Genomic DNA, 18,679 nt, shown 5'->3' with positions numbered 1-18,679 from the left:
CTCCCTTCTCTTGTTCTCCTTTTCTTCCCCTCCTCCTCCACCATCACCATCTTCACTCTACCTCCTCCACCACCATTCCTCCTCCCCACACTTATTCTTCTTTGGGAATCATACGGGAGATGTGAGAAAGAGCCTCCAACTTCACTCGGTCTCCAGGGGATCCAGAAGGACAGAGGTTTCCCCTCTGCTGAAGCTCCTCTGCTTGTCTCGGCATAGGCTTCTCCTCCCTGGGGACCACCAGTGGGTCCAGGAGCTCCTTGAACTTCAGGGTGTTCCTGTGGGAGGGAGAGAGACAGAGATGGGGCAGCCAGGGCTTCCAGGGGATTAAGGACTACACCAGTCATCAGGAAAGTTCCATCTCAGCTTTCCTAAAGTTACTTTCCTAAAGTATATAAAGTTTTTATATAGACCAGTGTTTCCCAACCTTGGAAGCTTGAAGATGGGTGGACTTCAACTCCCGGAATCCCCCAGCCAGCGCCCATCTTCAAGCTTCCAAGGTTGAGAAACACTGATATAGAGAGTGGTACCTCAGTATCGGGTGATACAGCTGGCACCCGAGTCAGACAATGAGGAGGCTGGAGAAGATGTGGTGCCAGAGGCGGGGATTCAGCCAGGGCCTTCAGAACCTCCAGAAGCTCCCTTAAGTGAAGAGGACGAAGAGGAGGAGCCTCTTCTCGATGCACGGGCGCGCAGAGCTGCCAAAAGGCAGGAGTGGCTCCTCAGGAGGTCTCGAGAGTAAGGCTTGGGGCTAATTGGCCACTCCCTTAGCCTATTTAAGGAGGAACACCGACTGAAGCAATTTGTAGGGAACAACTTTAGTTCACTCTACTTTGCGTCTGGATTCTCTGCAAATTGCTTCTGGGCTTTCTGCCAACCTTAGTAAGATTGTGATTACTTTATCTTTGGTTTCTTGTAGGCTGTTAAGAAAGTTTATTAACGGCCTTTGTTTTGAAAAAGACTGAGTTATTTTAGTAAATTCAGTTTTGTACAAACTTTGTGCGTGCTGCGTTCTTTGGGGTCCGTAGCTGGGGCAGAGCAGAGAATTCCTGAGCCAGTTTGCAGGAACTCTGGGAGTTGAAGTCCACAAGTCGAAAAGGGGCCATCGCTCCCCTTTGCCTCTGCCTTATGGGAAGATATAAAGGAAACTCCCAGTTGAGGATCCCCAGAAATTTTAACACCTCTCTTGAATCTGGATCAATGGAATTGGGAATGGAAGAACCTGCGACACAGGTAGACATTCATATCCTGACACACTCCTACCTCTCTCTCTTGGACTGCATGATGTAGGTCCGTTCTCTCTTGATCTTCTCCAGATGGGTCTTCACGGCCATTTTCTGCCCAGCTTCATCCTGCCAGATGGGAAAGTCCAGGGGTTAGTCCCAGCTGGCCACCCATAGGCGCAAAAAATAGCACACCCTATGGGAAGAGACCTCCAGCTTCACTGGCCTTAGCCTGCTCCATGGTGTGGACGAAAATCAGTTCGTAAAGGAGTGGAATTTTTAATCAGTTCCAGTTGACTTATAGAGATATAAGGCTAAAGGATATAGGGACGCGGTGGCTCAGTGGCTAAGATGCTGAGCTTGTCGATCGAAAGGTCGGCAGTTCAGCGGTTCAAATCCCTAGTGCCGCGTAACGGGGTGAGCTCCCGTTCCTTGTCCCAGCTTCTGCCAACCTAGCAGTTCGAAAGCAGGTAAAAAGTGCAAGGAGAAAAATAGGGACCACCTTTGGTGGGAAAGTAACAGCGCTCCGTGCGCCTTTGGTGTTGAGTCATGCCGGCCACGTGACCACGGAGACGTCTTCGGACAGCGCTGGCTCTTCGGCTTTGAAACGGAGATGAGCACCACCCCCTAGAGTCAGGAACAACTAGCACATAGGTGCGAGGGGAATTTTACCTTTACCTTTAAGGCTAAAGGTTTGCTATGTTTTGCGAACAGGCCCATGGATTTGCCCATGGGAAGTGTTTTTCTTTTGGGGGTCTGGAACTCCCAAAGGTCATGAAACGACTCCACAAATCTCATCCCCTTCTAGCACTGATGATGTTCCCTAGTTGGGTCATGAAATGTCTGCAAGAAAACCACACAAGCTCAGAGAGCACCAAGGACCCCACAGTTCAACCCTGAGCTACAAAGATTCCCTGCTATTGGTAATTAATTAATTTCATAGATATGCTACCAATACCACATAACACATCATCATCATCATCATCATCCTTTAATGACCCCATAATCCCTTGCATCGGGGTGGAGTCTGGGCAACTGAATGGAGCTGAGTGTTTACTGGCCGGATGCCCTTCCTGTCACCAGTGCAGAGTTTTGTTCAGCAGATACATTCTCATTGTGCCCAGAGAGAGAAATATCTGCCTCTACCTAGGATCAAACTCACAGCCTCCTGATTCTAAGGCGAGAGCTCCACTTCTATGCCACCGCACCACTCACCAATACCACACACATACCTGACCCAAACACATTGAACAAACTCCCTGTTGTAAAGTACTTAAAGCTCCAAAGACCTTGAATTCTCTTCCTCCCTTCTCCCCCAGGAGTTAATTTTTATTACCGCAATAATTTTATTCCAATGGGAAAATCCATACCTGGCCTTCAGAGATTGCTGATGCCCAGGGCCCTCGGTCTCCTGGACCATCTCCCAGAAGATCCTGCGTGGACCTCCGGCGTTTGGCTATAGAGAGCCGTTCCTGGAACTTAAGGGAGGAAGATCTTTCTCTCCATGTTGCTTTCGGCAAGTTTTAGCGGTGTAATACTGTGTTTCCCCCAAAATAAGACCGGTGTCAGACTTCGATGCTATCTCAAAATAAATGAATTTCCAAACTGCCAATCTTTAAGGAAATCTTCTCTTTATTTGAGTACAGCAACCGGATCATGACTCGTGCGGACAAGACTGACCTTTTGCCCCCCAATCCCTCCCTTTCCGATCCCCAATTCTCTGCTTCTCATTGGCTATCTTCCAAGTCACTCTCCTGACTTCTTGTCTCGTCATTTCACAGGAATGTTCCCCCCTCTTCATTTCCACGGAGATCGAGCTTCAAAGGGATTTAGCAGGCAAAAGTTCAGGGCTTATCTCCCTTTTCTATGTCAGCGTTGAGACGCTGACAACTGGGTCTTATATTACCGTATTTTTCGGAGTATAAGACGCATCTTAGTTTTTGGGGAGGAAAATAAGAAAAAAGCTGATTGGCAGGTGGATCGGCCTCCTGGAATACTCCCAATCAGCTGTTCCCAGAGGTGAATTTTAGCAACAGGTTCCTTGGTTGTGAGTTCTGTGCCTTGCTTTTTTTTTTTTGCTTTTTTCCCTGCCTCTGAAACTCTGTTTCAGAAAAAACTTTTTTTCCTGCCTCTGAAAGCCTCCGAAACAGAGCTTCAGAAAAAAAGCCTCTGAAGCTCTGTTTGGGGGCTTTTTTTCTGAAGCTCTGTTTGGAGGCTTCTTTTTCTGAAGCTCTGTTTGGAGGCTTTTTTTCTGAAGCTCTATTTGGGGGCTTCTTTTTCTGAAGCTCTGTTGGGGGCTTTTTTTCTGAAGCTTCGGTTCTGATGCTTTTTTTCAGCCTCTGAAACCTCTGTTTGAGAAGCTGGGTGGGGCTACATTCAGAGTATAAGACGCACCCAGATTTTCACCCTCTTTTTTGGGGGGGAAAAAGTGCGTCTTATACTCTGAAAAATATGGTAATTTTTGGTCCAAAAGATGTATTATGGCTTATTTTCCGGTTAGGTCTTTGGGGGGGAAATACAGTACTAAATGCCTCTGTCTGCTGTCGATCTTAACTGGGGCTTATTTTGGGGGTAGGGCTAATATTACGAGTATCCTGAAAAATCATGCTAGGGTTTATTTTCCGGTTGGGTCTTATTTTCGGGGAAACAGGATAGTATTCCTGGAGGCAACTGATGCCTTCCTCAATGGTTCTGTAAACCAGAACACCTCATGTGCCCCAATACTTTAGAACAGGGGTCACCAACTTTGGGAACTTTAAGCCTGGTGGCTTCAACTCCCAGAATTCCCTAGCCAGCTGGCTGGGGAATTCTGGGAGTTGAAGTCCACCAGGCTTAAAGTAGCCAAGGTTGGAGACCCCTCTCTAGAATGCTTGGGAAGTCCATTGGTCTCCTCCACCATGACAGGCTGGTCTCTACATCCCTTCTACCTGGAATACCCAGATCCCTCTTCGTTGGGGTTATGCTCCCAGCCATCACACAGGCAGGAGTGGCTAACTCTCGGAGCCACAAAACACACATCCTGGAGTTCCAGATGTTACAGGTTGTGTAGATGTGACTGCTACTGGTGAGCTGTGGTGGCCCAGTGATTTAGAATGCAGCATTGCAGGCTGACTCTGCCGACTGCCAGGAGTTTGAACCTGACCGACTCAAGGTTGACTCAGCCTTCTGTCCTTCCGAAGTCGGTAAAATGAGGACCCAGATTGTTGGGGACAAGAGGCTGACTCTGTAAACCATTCAGAGAGGGCTGTAAAGGACTGTGAAGTGGTATATAAGTAAGTGCTACTGCTAAGTGCTAAAGAAGGGAGAAAGAGTGAGTGAGTGAGTGAATGAGGGAGGGAGGGAGGGAGGGAGGGAGGGAGGGAGGAAGGAAGGAAGGAAGGAAGGAAGGAAGGAAGGAAGGAAGGAAGGAAGGAAGGAAGGAAGGAGAGAGACAATGGCAGGGGGGAGAGACCCAACCTGGAAATAAGAGAAATTTCCTGACAATGGGAACAATCCATCAATGGAACTTGGCTTGGCTCCAGAAGTTGTGAGCGCTCCAATCTTGGAGGCTTTAAAGATCTCCTGGGTTGGACTAGAAGACCTTCATGGTCCCTTCCAGCTCTAGGATTCTGTGAAATGCCTCTCGGATCAGCGAGAGTTACGCCAGTTCCCGGAGAAGAGGGGGCCACTTCTCCTGGGTCTAAGAGGGATCGGGGACCAGAGGATGCTCACCCGGAGAGCTTGCCGCTCCTTATCCCGCTGGTGCCGGCGTTCGCCCTCCACCTGGGTTTCTGCCAGTCGCTGCAGAGCTTCCTTTTTGTCCCGTGGGGAGAGCCAGATGAAGGCCTTCTCCCGGCTGGGCGGCCGAGGGGGGAGCAGGGGCTGGTGGGTGAAGGAAAGGTAGGTCAGAAGGAGGCAGGTGAGACCAAGAAGGACCGAATAACAATGGCAGCACCAAAGGGGAGCGGGACTTCTTGGAGTAATGTTCTTAGTACAGTGGCTAGGAGTTTGAGTAACGTTTTTAGTACTGTAGATGGGAGACGACAATTGAGCCCAAAATTTCCATTGCTAAGTGAGATATTTGTTAAGTGAGCTTTGCCCCATTTTACGACCTGCCTTGCCACCATGGTTAAGTCAATCACTGCAGTCGTTCAGTTAGTCACACAGTTGTTAAGTGAATCCGGCTTCTGTTGTGGCCCCTCAGTGGCCTGTGCGGATTGTAGCTGACTCTGACAGCGAGGAGGCTGGTGTGGTGCTGCGCCAGCAGCCTGTGCAGCTGTCACTCGAGTCGGACAGTGAGGAGGCTGGAGAAGATGTGGTGCCAGAGGCGGGGATTCAGCCAGGACCTTCAGAACCTCCAGAAGCTCCTTTTAAGTGAAGAGGAAGAAGAGGAGGAGCCTCTTCTCAATGCACGGGTGCGCAGAGCTGCCAAAAGGCAGGAGTGGCTACTCAGAAGCAGGTCTCCTCGAGAGTAAGGCTTGGGGCTAATTGGCCACTCCCTTAGCCTATTTAAGGAGGAACGCCGATTGAAGCAATTTGTAGGGAACAACTTTAGTTCACTCTCCTTTGCGTTTGGATTCTCTGCAAATTGCTTCTGGGCTTTCTGCCAACCTTAGTAAGATTGTGATTACTTTATCTTTGGTTTCTTGTAGGCTGTTAAGAAAGTTTATTAACAGCCTTTGTTTTGAAAAAGACTGAGTTATTTTAGTAAATTTAAGTTTTGTACAAACTTTGTGTGTGCTGCGTTCTTTAGGGTCCGTAACTGGGGCAGAACAGCTTCCCCTTTGACTTGGCTTGTCAGAAGCTCGCCAAAGAGGATTACGTGATCCTGGGACATTATGACCGTCATAAATACGAGTCCAAGCTTTTGATTTTGGGTCACGTGATCATGGGGATGCTGCAACGGTCATAAGTGTGAAAACGGTCATAAGCCACTTTTTCCAGTGCTGTTGTAACTTTGAATGGTCACTAAATGAACTGTTGTAAGTCAAGAACTATCTGTTGGATGGTTGGACCAGTCCTTTCTAACTCCTCCATTGAAACCAGGCAGCGGAAGCTCTAGAAAATATCGGACAATTGGCAACCCCATGAACGATACCCCAAGAACTTGGTCACTTACCTGTCCATCCACTCCTTCCCCAGGAAAGCTGCTGATGGCCTTTTGGTTGGGTTCACCTGGCTGGGGTTGATCAGTTGACTTCTCCAAGGATGGAGAGTCCCCAGGACAGGTAACCCTTATGTGGACATTGATCTCCTGAGAAGAAGAAGAAAAAATAACACTAAGTAGGCAGAAACCCTCAAAGAAGGGACAGTCAGTCTGGTTATTGGGTGGATAGGGTGGGAGGTACCTCTACCTCTTCTGACCTCACATGAGTTTCAAGAAGAACTTTCCCCAGAATTCATTCATTTTGATATCTTCCCTCCCTAGCAAAAAATATCTTATATCATTTTACGTATGCCATTGTTCTGAAGACACCAAAACCATCTTCCAGATTTGGCCCAATTGTAGAGAAATGTGGCCTCTGAGGAGAAACCATCATCTGGAGAACCTCAATGGATGCTCATACCTCCCGTTCAAAGTTGAACACCACTTTGATTGATTTCAAATGTCAGAAATTATTTCAATTCCCCCTTGAAGCAACAGCCAAAACAATAGACAACTGATGGAATTTCACAGAGCAGAAGCCAGAAGATATTTTAGAGTCCCAAGGTCCCCCATCCAGCTCCTTCTAAAAGTTGGGCTACATCTCCTAGGATGAGAATGGCAGCTTAACGTGCCTGAAAACTTTAGGTCAGAAAATGCTGACATGGGTATCAATTAAAGGTTTTCTTAAAAGGTATGGAAGGACTACATCTGTATGTGACTTGGGTAGCAACATCATGTCAGTCTGTTGTCTCCAAAGATACAGTGCCACCAGTTCAGAAGACTCTGTCTCTTGTGCACATGAATGCCACCAATCTCAATGTCTGGCTTTTGGCATGGGTCATTGGTGGACATCTCAGTTTAAGGGCAGGCCAACAAATGTCTTCAGATAACTTCAGAGTCCCAACCTGGTCAATCTACAGAGAAGAAATACCCGCTGTTAGATAGAGAAGTTTCTAGTCAACTTATGGACAGAGGAGATGTTTGTAACCTTCTCTGTCCTCATCTCCAGTTTATCACCTTCATAAACCACCTTCATTCTTTAACATTAAAATTTAAAGCTGAAATAAAGCTGTCTCCACCCCTGTCCTGGTTTAGTACATCTCAGCTAAATGTTAGATCTTCTTACCCAAGATGGTGAAGAAGGCTGGGCCGCATCAAAAGAGGTCTCTCTGGAAATGTCCATGTTGAGCGAGCTGGGCTCCCATATCATCTCGCTGGGCTTTCCAGGGCTGGAGGGAGAGAGCAAAGTCATAGCTGTGGTCTCTGTGGTCTTCTGCTCCCAGAGTCTCTCCAGTCTTCTGCTCTCATCTTCAGGCTCAAGATCTCCCAGGTTCAGTAGGCCCTTCTCACGGGTTGAACGATTCCTTGGTTGAGTTCCTTCAGCCAGAAGAGTTCCTGCCTTTCTCCATTCCTGAAAAGCTTGGTTCTCCTCCATCCATTGAAGCTGAAGAGACTCCAGTTCCTGGCCCTTCCATGATTTTAGGTTCCTTCCTTCTTGGAGCTTCAACCTCTTATGCTTCTCCTGAAAATGTTGGCCTACTTGTTGGGTCATTGCTTCCTTCTGATTCTGAGGTAAAAGAATGCTCTGGTTTTCCTGTTTTGTGGGAAATTTCTGGTTTTGGGAAGAAATGGCTTCTGCTTGGATATTTAATGGTCCTTGGGAAATAGGTCTACGTTTAGTGGCCATCTCTTTATCCAAGGAAGGTAGACCTTTTACTGTTTTTGTTCTCTCATGCTGGAACTCCCGAGTCCTTGATAATGACTGAGGTGCAAGGGATTTTGATTTTGCCATTAAAAGTTCTTTCATATTTGAGGGATGATCCTTTCGTAACTCTCTGACCGTTGGCTCTTTCTCTCTCACTTTCCCTTCAAGATTAAGGGGCTCCTGGAGATCCAAGATCTTTGCTTCCACATTTTCCAGTGACTGAAGGAAAGGAGGATCTGTCATCCCAGACACCACAATTGATTTTTTTGACAAGTCTTCTTGCCATTGGACCATCTGTGGTGCCTTCTGCATTGGTGACCCCATGTTCCTCGCCAACTCCCTTTTTACTCTTGGCATCTGGTCAGGTCCTTGGCTTTGGGGAGATTGAAGAGACGGCGGCTGCATCTTAGAAGGTTCAGAGAAATCTCCTGGTGATGATGGTGGTGGCTGCGGAGATGTTGCTGTGCTCCATTTCTGGTGCTGGAGAACCTGAGAACCTGTATTTATTTGGGGTTCAGCTGGTATTTGCTGCTGTGGTTGACTGGAAACTTTAGCACTTTGGGGACAAATGGCCTTCCCATCCTTTACTTCCTGGGATGGTCTGAGGGTACTTAATTCATTATGCAACCTCCCCAGCTCCTGGAGAAATTTAATACCAAATTGTGGAATGTCACAAGGTGGAACAACGTGGGGTACACTGTCCTGTGGAACTATGTGTTGTGTATCTTCTTGTTGTTGAGGAGGTTCCTGGTTTGCATGTAGAGATATCTTGGATTTTATGGACCCCATTTCTATTTTGTGAGCTTCCTTTGGGCAGTTGGGTTGTCCTTTAGATTCCCCAATGCTTTCAACGTTTGCTATCTCCCGATGTTGAAGAACTTCAGGTTTAATTATCTCCTGGATTATTTGTGACTTTGGTCCCTCAAATCTCTGCAGCAACTGCTTCTCAACATGCAAGCTGTGCCCTTCTGCAGGTTCTTCTTCCCTTTGGACATCCTGGATGTGAGGATCAACGCTACTTGTTGGTTCCTCATAGCCAAATGTCTTGGACTTCCTCAGCAGGTTCCTGAGACTAGGAGGACTTTGTAGATTTCTTTCAACCTGGTGATTAAGTGGCTTTCTTAGTCCTTGAGATTTGGATTCTGTCTGCACACCCTGATCAGTACAAAGAGGCTCCTTCAAGCTCTGGGAATTAACCTGAAGTTGAGGAGCTTCCAATTCTCTGTATTCCTTGGAACAGAACATCTGGATATCCTCCAGTTTCTGGAAAGCCATGATTTCTCTCTCATGTGTCAGTAGCTCTTGGGACTTTTCAGCTTCCAGCTCCATGTGCTCCGTTTTCTGGTTGGCACAATGGTTTTCTTCCTGTTGGCCAATCTTATCTTTTGAATTAAGGTCCTCAAGAGGTTGGGTTTTGGAGAAGACCAGCGGAGTCCTGCATTTCCGTTGTTCATCCTGGAGATTTCTTTGTGGTTGAGACAGATTGGCTGAAGGCATCTTCTGGGTTTTAGAACAATCCAACTCCCCCAGAAGTGACTTTAGAGAGGGGACTTGATGTTCTCTAAAGTCAAGAGACTTCGATTTTCCCAGGGGCCACCAGACTGATAGAGCTCCTTTCTCTGTAGACACTAAGGACAACTGAGTTATAGATTCCCCATGTTTCTCAAATTCAAGAGTTTCTGGTATTGCTGAGTGTTTTTCAGGTTGAAGAACATCTGGATGGTTTAAATCTTCGCATCCAAAATACTCTGGATGGCTTTGCAGGTTCCCCTGGATCTGGAGAAAAACACATTCCTGAGGAACTCCTGGAGAAGGAAGAACTTCCATTCTTTCCTGTCTTTGGAGCTTCTGGGCCTGATTATCCTCAGGATTTAAAATAGTTGGCTTATTTTGGCCAAGTTCTTCCTGAGATTGTGAGTCCTTCAGTTCCTTTTGTGTAGGACATCTACTCTTTTTCTCCTGTGAAGACATAGTCATCTCCCGTGATGATGTTTGGTCATCAAAGATCTGAGGACATTCCTTCACATTTTCTTGAGATCGGGAAATGTCTGGTCTTTTCAACCCCTGAAGCAGGCCAATGTTTCCTTTGGGCAATTCCAAAGATTTTGATTTCCTGAACGTATCTGCCAGAGGGTATAAGATATCTTGGACAAGGAAAGATTGAGGAGATCTTTGCAGGTTTCCTCGCATTTCAGGGTGACTATCTTCTACTCCAAGTTCACAGTTCTCTGCTTGATGGTGTCCCTGTAGCATCTTGGAGTTTGTGGTTCTTTGGAGTTTGGAGCTCTGGGGTTGAATCATTTCTCTGAGTTCCTGGCTCTGCAAGGAACATGGGTCCATCTCAGGAAGTACTGATGTTTGCGTCGATGAATTCTGGAGAATGGAAGGGCTTTTAGAAGCCGATTCATGGGACTGCAGTAGTTGTGGGGTGTCCTGGTGACCCTTTTCTTGAGATGAAATGGTCTGCGAATCTATCTTTTTCTGGTTTTTCTTTGGAAGGTCTTCCCGAATCTTCAAGACTTCGGTTGTTTGAGTTTGAAAAGATCCTTTCTTCAGTGGTTCCTGAGTCTTCGAAATTTGAAGCTCCCCTAAGTCAAAAGACTTTGATTTCCCCAGAGGTTTTTCCAAGGGCAGGTCAACTTTGATCTTACTGTGTTCCTCAGAAGGGTCAATAATTGGGAAGTCATCCTGTTTGACTCCCTTCAATGTCTCACCATGTGCTGGTTCCTTCGGCTGAAGATCCTGGGATCCATTTAGAAGGCCACAATGTTCTGCATCTGTTTTCAACCTCTGGAGTTGTACAGATGAGGGTGAGGGGTCTAGGGAATCCATGTTCCCAAGCGTATCCAGAGTTTGATGGTCATGCGAATGAATTACTTTATATGACTCACATGGCTTGGACATCTCTTCCTGTACCAGACACTCCAAATCCTTAGGTTTCATGGGAATAAGTGTCTTTTGTGTCATTGAAGATCCTTTTCTACTCTGAACATCTCCTTCTGAAGATTCCTCAACTGAGACAGGTTCTCTCTCCTTTAACTGATGGACCTCAAGGTCCTGAGGACTTCTCTTGGGACCTTGAAATGATTTTGCTTTCTCCTGATCCAGAAACTGAAATGCTTCTGAGACTGAAACTCCAGGGCTAGTGAGCTCTACTTGAGGAACAATTTCATGAGACTGGGAAGGTTCTGGATCTTTGCATTCCTGGGACTGAAGATGATCATCTGCTGTCCTGCTTCCTTCAACTTGGAAGGATTCCTTCTGTGCTTGAGGAACCTCTAGTTTCTGCAGTTTCTTAGCCAAAGACACAATTTGATTTTGTGGATGTTGTGCCTCTGACTCATTCTGGGGCCATTCTTGTCTTTGCGTCCCTGGGACATAAGAACTGAACTCCTGAGGTTGAGGAGAAACATTATATAATATTCCATGATGAGCTAACTCCAAAACCCACCACAGAAGAGGAGGTGTTTCTGGACTACTGCGTCTTGCATGCTGAAGATGTTCTGCTTTTCTTTCTGGAGCTGGCTGAGATGTTAAGGCCCCGATATTCTTTCCGTGTGGTCTCAAATTTTCTAATTTCTCCAGTTCTTCTTTGTCACTCTGGGCTTGAGGAACTTCTAGATCTCTCAGCTCTTGAAGCTCCAGGATCTGAACGTCCTTTGACTCCTCCAGCAGATATTGCATTGAAATAGAATCTGGAGTCTGGGTATAAACAGATTTCCCAACTTGGATTTGAGGGACCATCTGCTCCCCTAGATCTGTTGGGTGATACACCTGTGGAGTTCCATGCTTCTGGGTTCCTTGGGATTCTGGTTCCATCTGTAGCATTCCTGATGGTGGGATCATCTCTAACTTTGAGCTCTCTTCTACATGAGAAGCCTGGAAGTCCTGCTGAGATCTTGGTGAGGTGGCCTCTGAGCAGTTCATCTGAAAAGTCTTTGACTTGATTAGCTCAAATGATTTTGCCTTTATTTCTAAGGCTCTTCCCAACAAAGGAGAAGGTCCAAAGCTTCTACTTTCCTCAGGATGAAGAGGTGTTTCCAGACACTTCATTTTGCAAGGCACAGAGTTCTGTTGATCTCCCAGTTCTCGAATGGCCATTTCTGGATCCTTTATCAGTTCTACAACTTCTTGGGGTATTTCAGAAGATTTTGGCTTTTCTTGTGAAGCTATCCAGGTTTGAGATGATCCCATCTCTTTAATTTCTTGACTCATTAAGACTTCTCTTTCACCTGGGGAAGGAGAGACGATCGTCCTGGGCCCACCTTCTTGAGACTGAGGAATTTCTGAATTATTTACTTTTGGGGACCGCGACTCTTGAGAATATGTAGGTAGGATTCCCCCACTCTGAAAGGTTCCCATCTTGGACCTATCTGGAGGAGACTCAACTTCCTTTAGGTCTTGAGAAGAAGTGACATCAAGACCTTTACATTTTTGAAGTGTAGAAGATTCTGGTTCCGTGTCAGCTCTTCTCCGCAATGGAGCCATCGGTGAGTCCTTCAGCTCCTGAGCTTCTATGTCACATGATGTCCTCAATTCAAAAGACTTTGACTTCAGGTCCATGACCCCCCACAGAAGAGGAGGAGAATCTGGACTTCTGTGTTCCTGGAGTTGCTGGACGAATACCGCTTTTTGCAACACCTTCTTTTGAATCTGGACTTTTCCCAGAATTTCTTTTGTGGGGGGCTGTGTCCCGCTCAGATCTTCCTGTAGGAAGGATCCTGAATGTTCCAGAAATTCTAGCTTCCTCTGGGAAATCTCTTCTCTCTGAAGCTTTTGAAGCCTGCTCCGTGGAGCTTCATGGGTTGAAGCATTCTCCATCTCCCCTGTTTCTCCTGGATGTTTCTCTCCAAGATTTACTTGTCCTACTGATATTTCCAGAAGAACCTCTGGTGTCTTCTCTCCCTGATGCTGAAACTCCTGAGGGTCAGTCTGTATGCATTTCTCTGCTAGGACAACCTTTTCTGTTTGGGTCTGGGGCATCACTTCCTGTTGCTTCAAATCCTGGAGATAAAGGACGTTGGACTTCTGGAGTTTCTGGTGTTCCATTTCCACCAGTGATCCTTCTTCCCGTTGAACCATCAATGCTCCCTTTGTTTCCTGCGGAAGTTGAAGGATGGGCATTTCCTTCTTAGTCATTCTCTGGATTGCCGTTTGTTCTAACTGTGGGCCTAGAAGAAGACGCGGTTTCATTTGTTCAAATGACTTTGCCTTTTGCCATAAGATGCTCCACAGGAGAGGTGGGCTTTCCAAACTTCTGAAATCCTGGGACACAGAAAGGTCTTTGTGCCTTTCTGAACCCAACTTCTGGGGCTGAAGTGTGAGGGATTCTCTCAAGGTAAGAATTGGCCATTCCAGCTGAGCTTTCTGGGACTGGAGAATTTCTCCACCAATTCCTTCCGTGGCTCCTGAGTTATGAAGCTCTTCTGATTCACCCACATCTTGCAAAAAATCCAACTTCTCTTTCAGCATAGGTGTCTCTGACATTTTGGGCAATGGTCCTGGTATCTCAACAACTTCTTCTTTGCATTTTGGAATGTTTGGGTCCTGGAGAACCTCTACCGAATCAGGTAACTTCAAAACTTCTCTTTCTGAAATGTTCTGGCTTTTCATCTTTTCCCATTCCTGATGCTGAGAGTCTTGAATGTATCTATTTTCCAGTGGAATCTCCAAAGAACCATCGGATTCATTGGCCCTTGTCCGCAATAGCTCTTGAAGTTCAGGTGAGTTTGATTTCTTGAGAGGAGGCCCTTGACAACGAGAGAATTCTAGGACCGTCTGTTCTTGATGACAAACATCTTCTGAAGGTCTCTTCATTTCTGAAATGTGAAGAATTGGTGATCCCTCATGGAGATTGCTGACCAAGTCAGGTTCTTCCCAGTCCTGGGGCTGAGCCATTCGTGTGCCTTGGGTGTGGAACATTTTTTCATTCCCGCCATCTTGGGAGTCCACCTCTTTTTGAGGTTTTTGTTTCCCTTGAAGAGAAATGTGAGGTTCTGGAGTTATCATCTTAGTATTTGTTTGAGCAACTTCTGTTTCACTCTGTAGGACAGTCTGGAGGCTACTCGGAGTTTGTTGGGAACGTATATTTTCCATCTGTGTTTTTGGGGAAGGACCTCTCTGCAGGTTCTCTGATAATAGTTGGAGAGAAGTTTCTGGGTCTCTTGATCCTTGGAACAGCAGACTCCAGGGTGTTACAACTTCTAAGCTCCCCAAAGACTTTGTCCTCCTTAGTATCTCTCCCTGAGGATGCAAATTATTTACAGTCAATCCATGGAATGGACCTTCTTGAGAACTTCCCTCCTGAGTATTACATTCCTTTTTCTCAGGAAGAGTCTGGTCTATGGCTGGAGTTTCTAAAGCCTGGGAGATCTCTAGATCTTTTACTGCTTGGTGTCCACAAGGTTTCCAAGGTTGAGAAATCTCTTCCCTCTTCTCTAAAGCTCCTGCACGTTCAAGAATCTCCTGTGGCTTAGATGTGGTCTGAAGACCATCAATTTCTCCTTTACTGGAAACTTCAGATTCCTTCTTCTCAGAGTGTTCTGGAATATTTTGAGGTCCATGAGATATCTCCTTTGGGAGACTGAGAATTTCTGGATCTCTCTGGTGTTCGTTTTGTTTTTGGGAGAACTCAAGATGTCCAGGACCAGCCAGCTTCTGATTACCTTCTCCCTTCCTAGATAGGGTTTCCAGATGCTTCTTTTCCTGGGGACCTCCAGACTGCATATCCTTCACATCTTGAAGGATCACACCATTTGAATCTTTTTGGAATCCCCTAAGAACTTGACATGATGTTGATGGTCCCTGAAGCCAACGTGACTTCTCCTCTGGTGGTCTTTCAGCCTGAAGTACATTAGCATCCATCTGTACAGTGTCTTGGAGCCTGAGGTCTTCTCCTCTGACATTGATCCTTTGCTGAAGATCAGGTTCTTCTAACCCGCTCTGTGGAGACCGTCCTGGACCTTCCCGTTGTGACTCCAGATTCTCTTGGACTGGAATCATTTCCAAGGTGGTCCAGAAATGCTTCTGGACTCCACTCTTGTTCACTTCTTGGGCAGTCTCAGAGAACTCTCTCTGCAGCATGGATTTCATGGAGAAGGCCCTGGTATCTGGGGGCTCCATCGGAAGAGAAAAGGCATTTTGGTCCATCACCAAAGTGTCCTGAAAAAGAAACACATGGATTCTATAAATGTACTTACTTATTTTGTGGATGTTCTTATTGTTTTTATTATGCTTTTACCAAGTGTTTGAATTGTTTTACCATTTTAGAATTGCAAGCTCAAAGAGCAGCAAGGACTCTATAGAACACCTCCTCCTCCTTCTCCTCTCTGCAAACCCCACTCCCTTCTAGCACTGACAATGTTATCTAGCTGGGTCATGAAACGTCTGCAAGAAAACTACCAAGCTCAGAGATCGTCAGAGACCCCACAGTCATCATTCTCCTCCTTGCCTCCTTGTTCTTTTTTCCTCTTCTCTGTTTCCTGTTTCTCCTTCTTCTTCTCCTCCTCTTTGCAAAACCCCTCTCCCTTCTAGCACTGATGATGTTCCCTACCTGGGTCATGAAACATCTGCAAGAAAACCACCAGGCTCAGAAACTATCAAAAGCCCCATGTTTTCCTCTTCCTGCTCCTCCTCTTCTTCCATCATTCCACAAACCCCACTCTCTTCTAGCACTGATGATGTTCCCTACTTCAGTTATGAAATGTCTGAAGAAAAGCACCAAGCTCAGAGAACACCAAGGCCCCTGCAATCTCCTCCTGTTCCTCCTCCTCTCTGCAAACCCTTCTCCCTTCTAGCACTGATGGTGTTCCCTAGTTGGGTCATGAAACGTCTGCAAGAAAACCACCAAGCTCAGAGAGAATTAAGGACACCCCCATCAAGAGACACCCCTTATGGATACATATTTATTTATTTGCATCCTGCCTTTATTGTTTATTGCATCCTGCAACTAGAGGATTACTCTTGATTTTGGGGAAGAGGCACCTTTGACCTCCACAACTTTGCAGGATGAGACAATCTTCAGTCCCTGGAGCGAAAGTGATCTCAGCAGAAAAGTTGCTTGCATGAGGTTTCTTGGATGGAGCCAGAGGTGGCATTCAACCGGTTCGGTCTGATTTGAGCGAACCAGTAGGTCCCGGCACTATGTTGTCCTATTTAGCCATGTTTCTGAGGCCGAGGGCATGCATGGAAGGTGCACACATGGGGCAAATCGGTGGTAAAAATAAGTGAAAATAAGACAGGTGTGAACGAGGCCTCTCTGCTCCTCACCCTTCTACTGGTGGCTTCAGCCAGCTTCTCGATGGTCCATCTCAGCTCTTCCTCCTGCTCCTGCTGCAGGGCCACCAGCCTGGTGACAGCACCATCCCACCACGAAGGTCCTGGGGTAGCCTCGGTTGGCCACGGTTCCTGGGCCAGCCTCGGCCCCAGGCAGGTGGGTTCCTCTGGCCTAAGAGAAGCCTCTGCCCCATCACTGCCTGCGGGAGAGAAGGAGGTCATTGCCAGGCCTGGATGTGGAAAGGGTCTGCCGGTGGGGGTGGGGGTCCTCTCCAGACTGATATCCATCCATCATTCATGAGGTTTGGGGAGCCCCGAGCCTGGCACTAGATGGGGGCAAGCAGGGTGGTCTCTTTCAGCAAGGATGTGGGGTTGGTTTCCATAGTAACAGGGTTGGAAGGGACCTTAGAGGTCTTCTAGTCCAACTCAATACTCAGACAGGAGACCCTACAGTCTGTCATTCTCCTGTTGTTATTCTGTTATTGTTATTCTCTTATTCTCTTATTTTTATTTTATTATTCTGTTCTTGTTATTTTGCTATTGTTGTTATTATTTTGCTATTTTGTTATTGTTATTCTGTTATTCTATTATTCGTATTCTATTATTCTGTTCGTGTTATTCTGATATTCTGTCATTGTTATTGTTTGCTATTTTGTTATTTTTATTGTTATTCTATTTTTCTGATACTGTTATTTTGTTATTGTTATTCTCTTATTCTTATTTTATTATTCTGATATCTGTTATTTTGCTATTCTGTTATTATTATTTTTCTATTTTATTGTTACTCTTATTCTATTATTCTTATTCAATTATTCTGTAATTGTTATTCTGATATTCTGATGTTGTTATTGTTATTCTGCTATTCTTTCATTGTTATGGTTTGCTATTTTGTTATTTTTATTTTTATTCTATTTTTCTGATATTGTTATTTTGTTATTGTTATTGTTATTCTCTTATTCTGATATTGTTATTCTCTTATTCTGATATTCTGTTATTTTGCTATTCTGTTATTATTTTTCTATTTTATTGTTACTCTTATTCTATTATTCTTATTCTATTATTCTTATTCTATTATTCTGTAATTGTTATTCTGATATTCTGATATTGTTATTGTTATTTTGCTATTCTTTCATTGTTCTGGTTTGCTATTTTGTTATTTTTATTTTATTCTATTATTTTATCATTCTGTTATTTTTATTCTATTATTCTGACATTGTTATTTTGTTATTGTTATTGTTATTTTGCTATTCTGTTGTTATTCTGTTATTGTATTGTATTCTGTTATCGTTATTCTATTATTCTGTTATTTTGTTAATCTGTTATTCTGTTGCTATTGCTGTTATTTTCTTATTCTCTTATTGTTTATTCTGTTACTGTTATTCTACTATTCTTTTATTCTTCCCTGGAGGTCTGCAAGGATTTTGAGACAGCGCCACCAAACCATCTCTTCCCAATCCTACATTGGTCTTTTTTCCTCCCCCAAGATAAGGCCTCGTGCTTGCCCTATTGAACATCTGCCTGTTGTACTTGGCCCCGTGTTCAAAGCAGCCCACGCTGTGTTCAATTATCAGTTTGTGAAGAGAACAAATTCTCGGAGGAGTGAGTAAGATAGGAACCTCGAAGGAATGTGTGCTAATTGGGGCAACTGGGAAGTCCTTGGTTCCCCGTAGACCTTATCAAACATTTCTTTGGCCACATAACTGGAATGTTTCTTTTTCTTAAGACAATCACTCTTTGTTGAGGAGAGTCACAGCAGAAGAACGGGGAAATAATTGGAGGTTTGCTAACCATGACTAGGAGTAACTTCCCTCTCCGTTTACGAGGGTCTACCTTCTCCCAGGTGGGTTGGCTCTGCGCCGGGGTGGGCTCGTGCCTTTGGTTCAACCAGGACCATCAAGGACGTGATGAGAGAACTTCGGTCCCTCTCCTGATGGAGCAGAAGCTGGTCCAGCACCACCTGCTTTGGGAGAAGAAGAGACAGGGGAGGTGGGCTTCACAGTTGACCGGTGGAACGACTTTCCTCCAGAAGTTGTGGGGGCTCCAACATTGGAAGATTTTAAGAAGTGGTTAGACAGCCATCTGTCTGAAATGGTGTAGGGTTTCCTGTTTGAGCAGGGGGTTGGACTAGAAGACCTCCAAGGTCCCTTCCAACTCCTATTCTATTCTATTCTATTCTATTCTATTCTATTCTATTCTATTCTATTCTATTCTATTCTATTCTATTCTATTCTATTAGAATAGAGGAGAGGAGAGAATGGAATGGAATGGAATGGAATGGAATGGAGTGGAGTGGAGTGGAGTAGATTAGAGTAGAGTAGAGTAGAGTAGAATAGAGCTCAACACAACAGAGAAAAT

General features: G+C 45.4%; 1 protein-coding gene across 1 annotated transcript in view; it reads right to left on the bottom strand.

Moving 5' to 3' along the window:
* The window catches only part of LOC117656230 (uncharacterized), a 34,509-nt gene continuing 15,830 nt past the window's right edge, over nucleotides 1–18,679 (bottom strand). The window contains exons 10-18 of the mRNA XM_087873498.1: nucleotides 18,145–18,281; nucleotides 16,319–16,601; nucleotides 7,472–15,211; nucleotides 7,128–7,259; nucleotides 6,319–6,453; nucleotides 4,932–5,081; nucleotides 2,591–2,698; nucleotides 1,261–1,349; nucleotides 1–275 (exon numbers count right to left, since the gene is read on the bottom strand). Of these exons, the coding sequence (XP_087729624.1) occupies nucleotides 92–275; nucleotides 1,261–1,349; nucleotides 2,591–2,698; nucleotides 4,932–5,081; nucleotides 6,319–6,453; nucleotides 7,128–7,259; nucleotides 7,472–15,211; nucleotides 16,319–16,601; nucleotides 18,145–18,281 (8,958 nt within the window). The 3' untranslated portion in view covers nucleotides 1–91. The remainder of the gene's footprint in view (nucleotides 276–1,260; nucleotides 1,350–2,590; nucleotides 2,699–4,931; nucleotides 5,082–6,318; nucleotides 6,454–7,127; nucleotides 7,260–7,471; nucleotides 15,212–16,318; nucleotides 16,602–18,144; nucleotides 18,282–18,679) is intronic.

Source organism: Pantherophis guttatus, chromosome 7 (assembly GCF_059756535.1).
Source record: "Pantherophis guttatus breed Tessera chromosome 7, ASM5975653v1, whole genome shotgun sequence".
Taxonomy (NCBI): Eukaryota; Metazoa; Chordata; class Lepidosauria; order Squamata; family Colubridae; genus Pantherophis; species Pantherophis guttatus.
The sequence above is the reverse complement of the archived record's forward strand: the minus strand, read 5'-3'. Positions and strand labels throughout refer to the sequence as shown.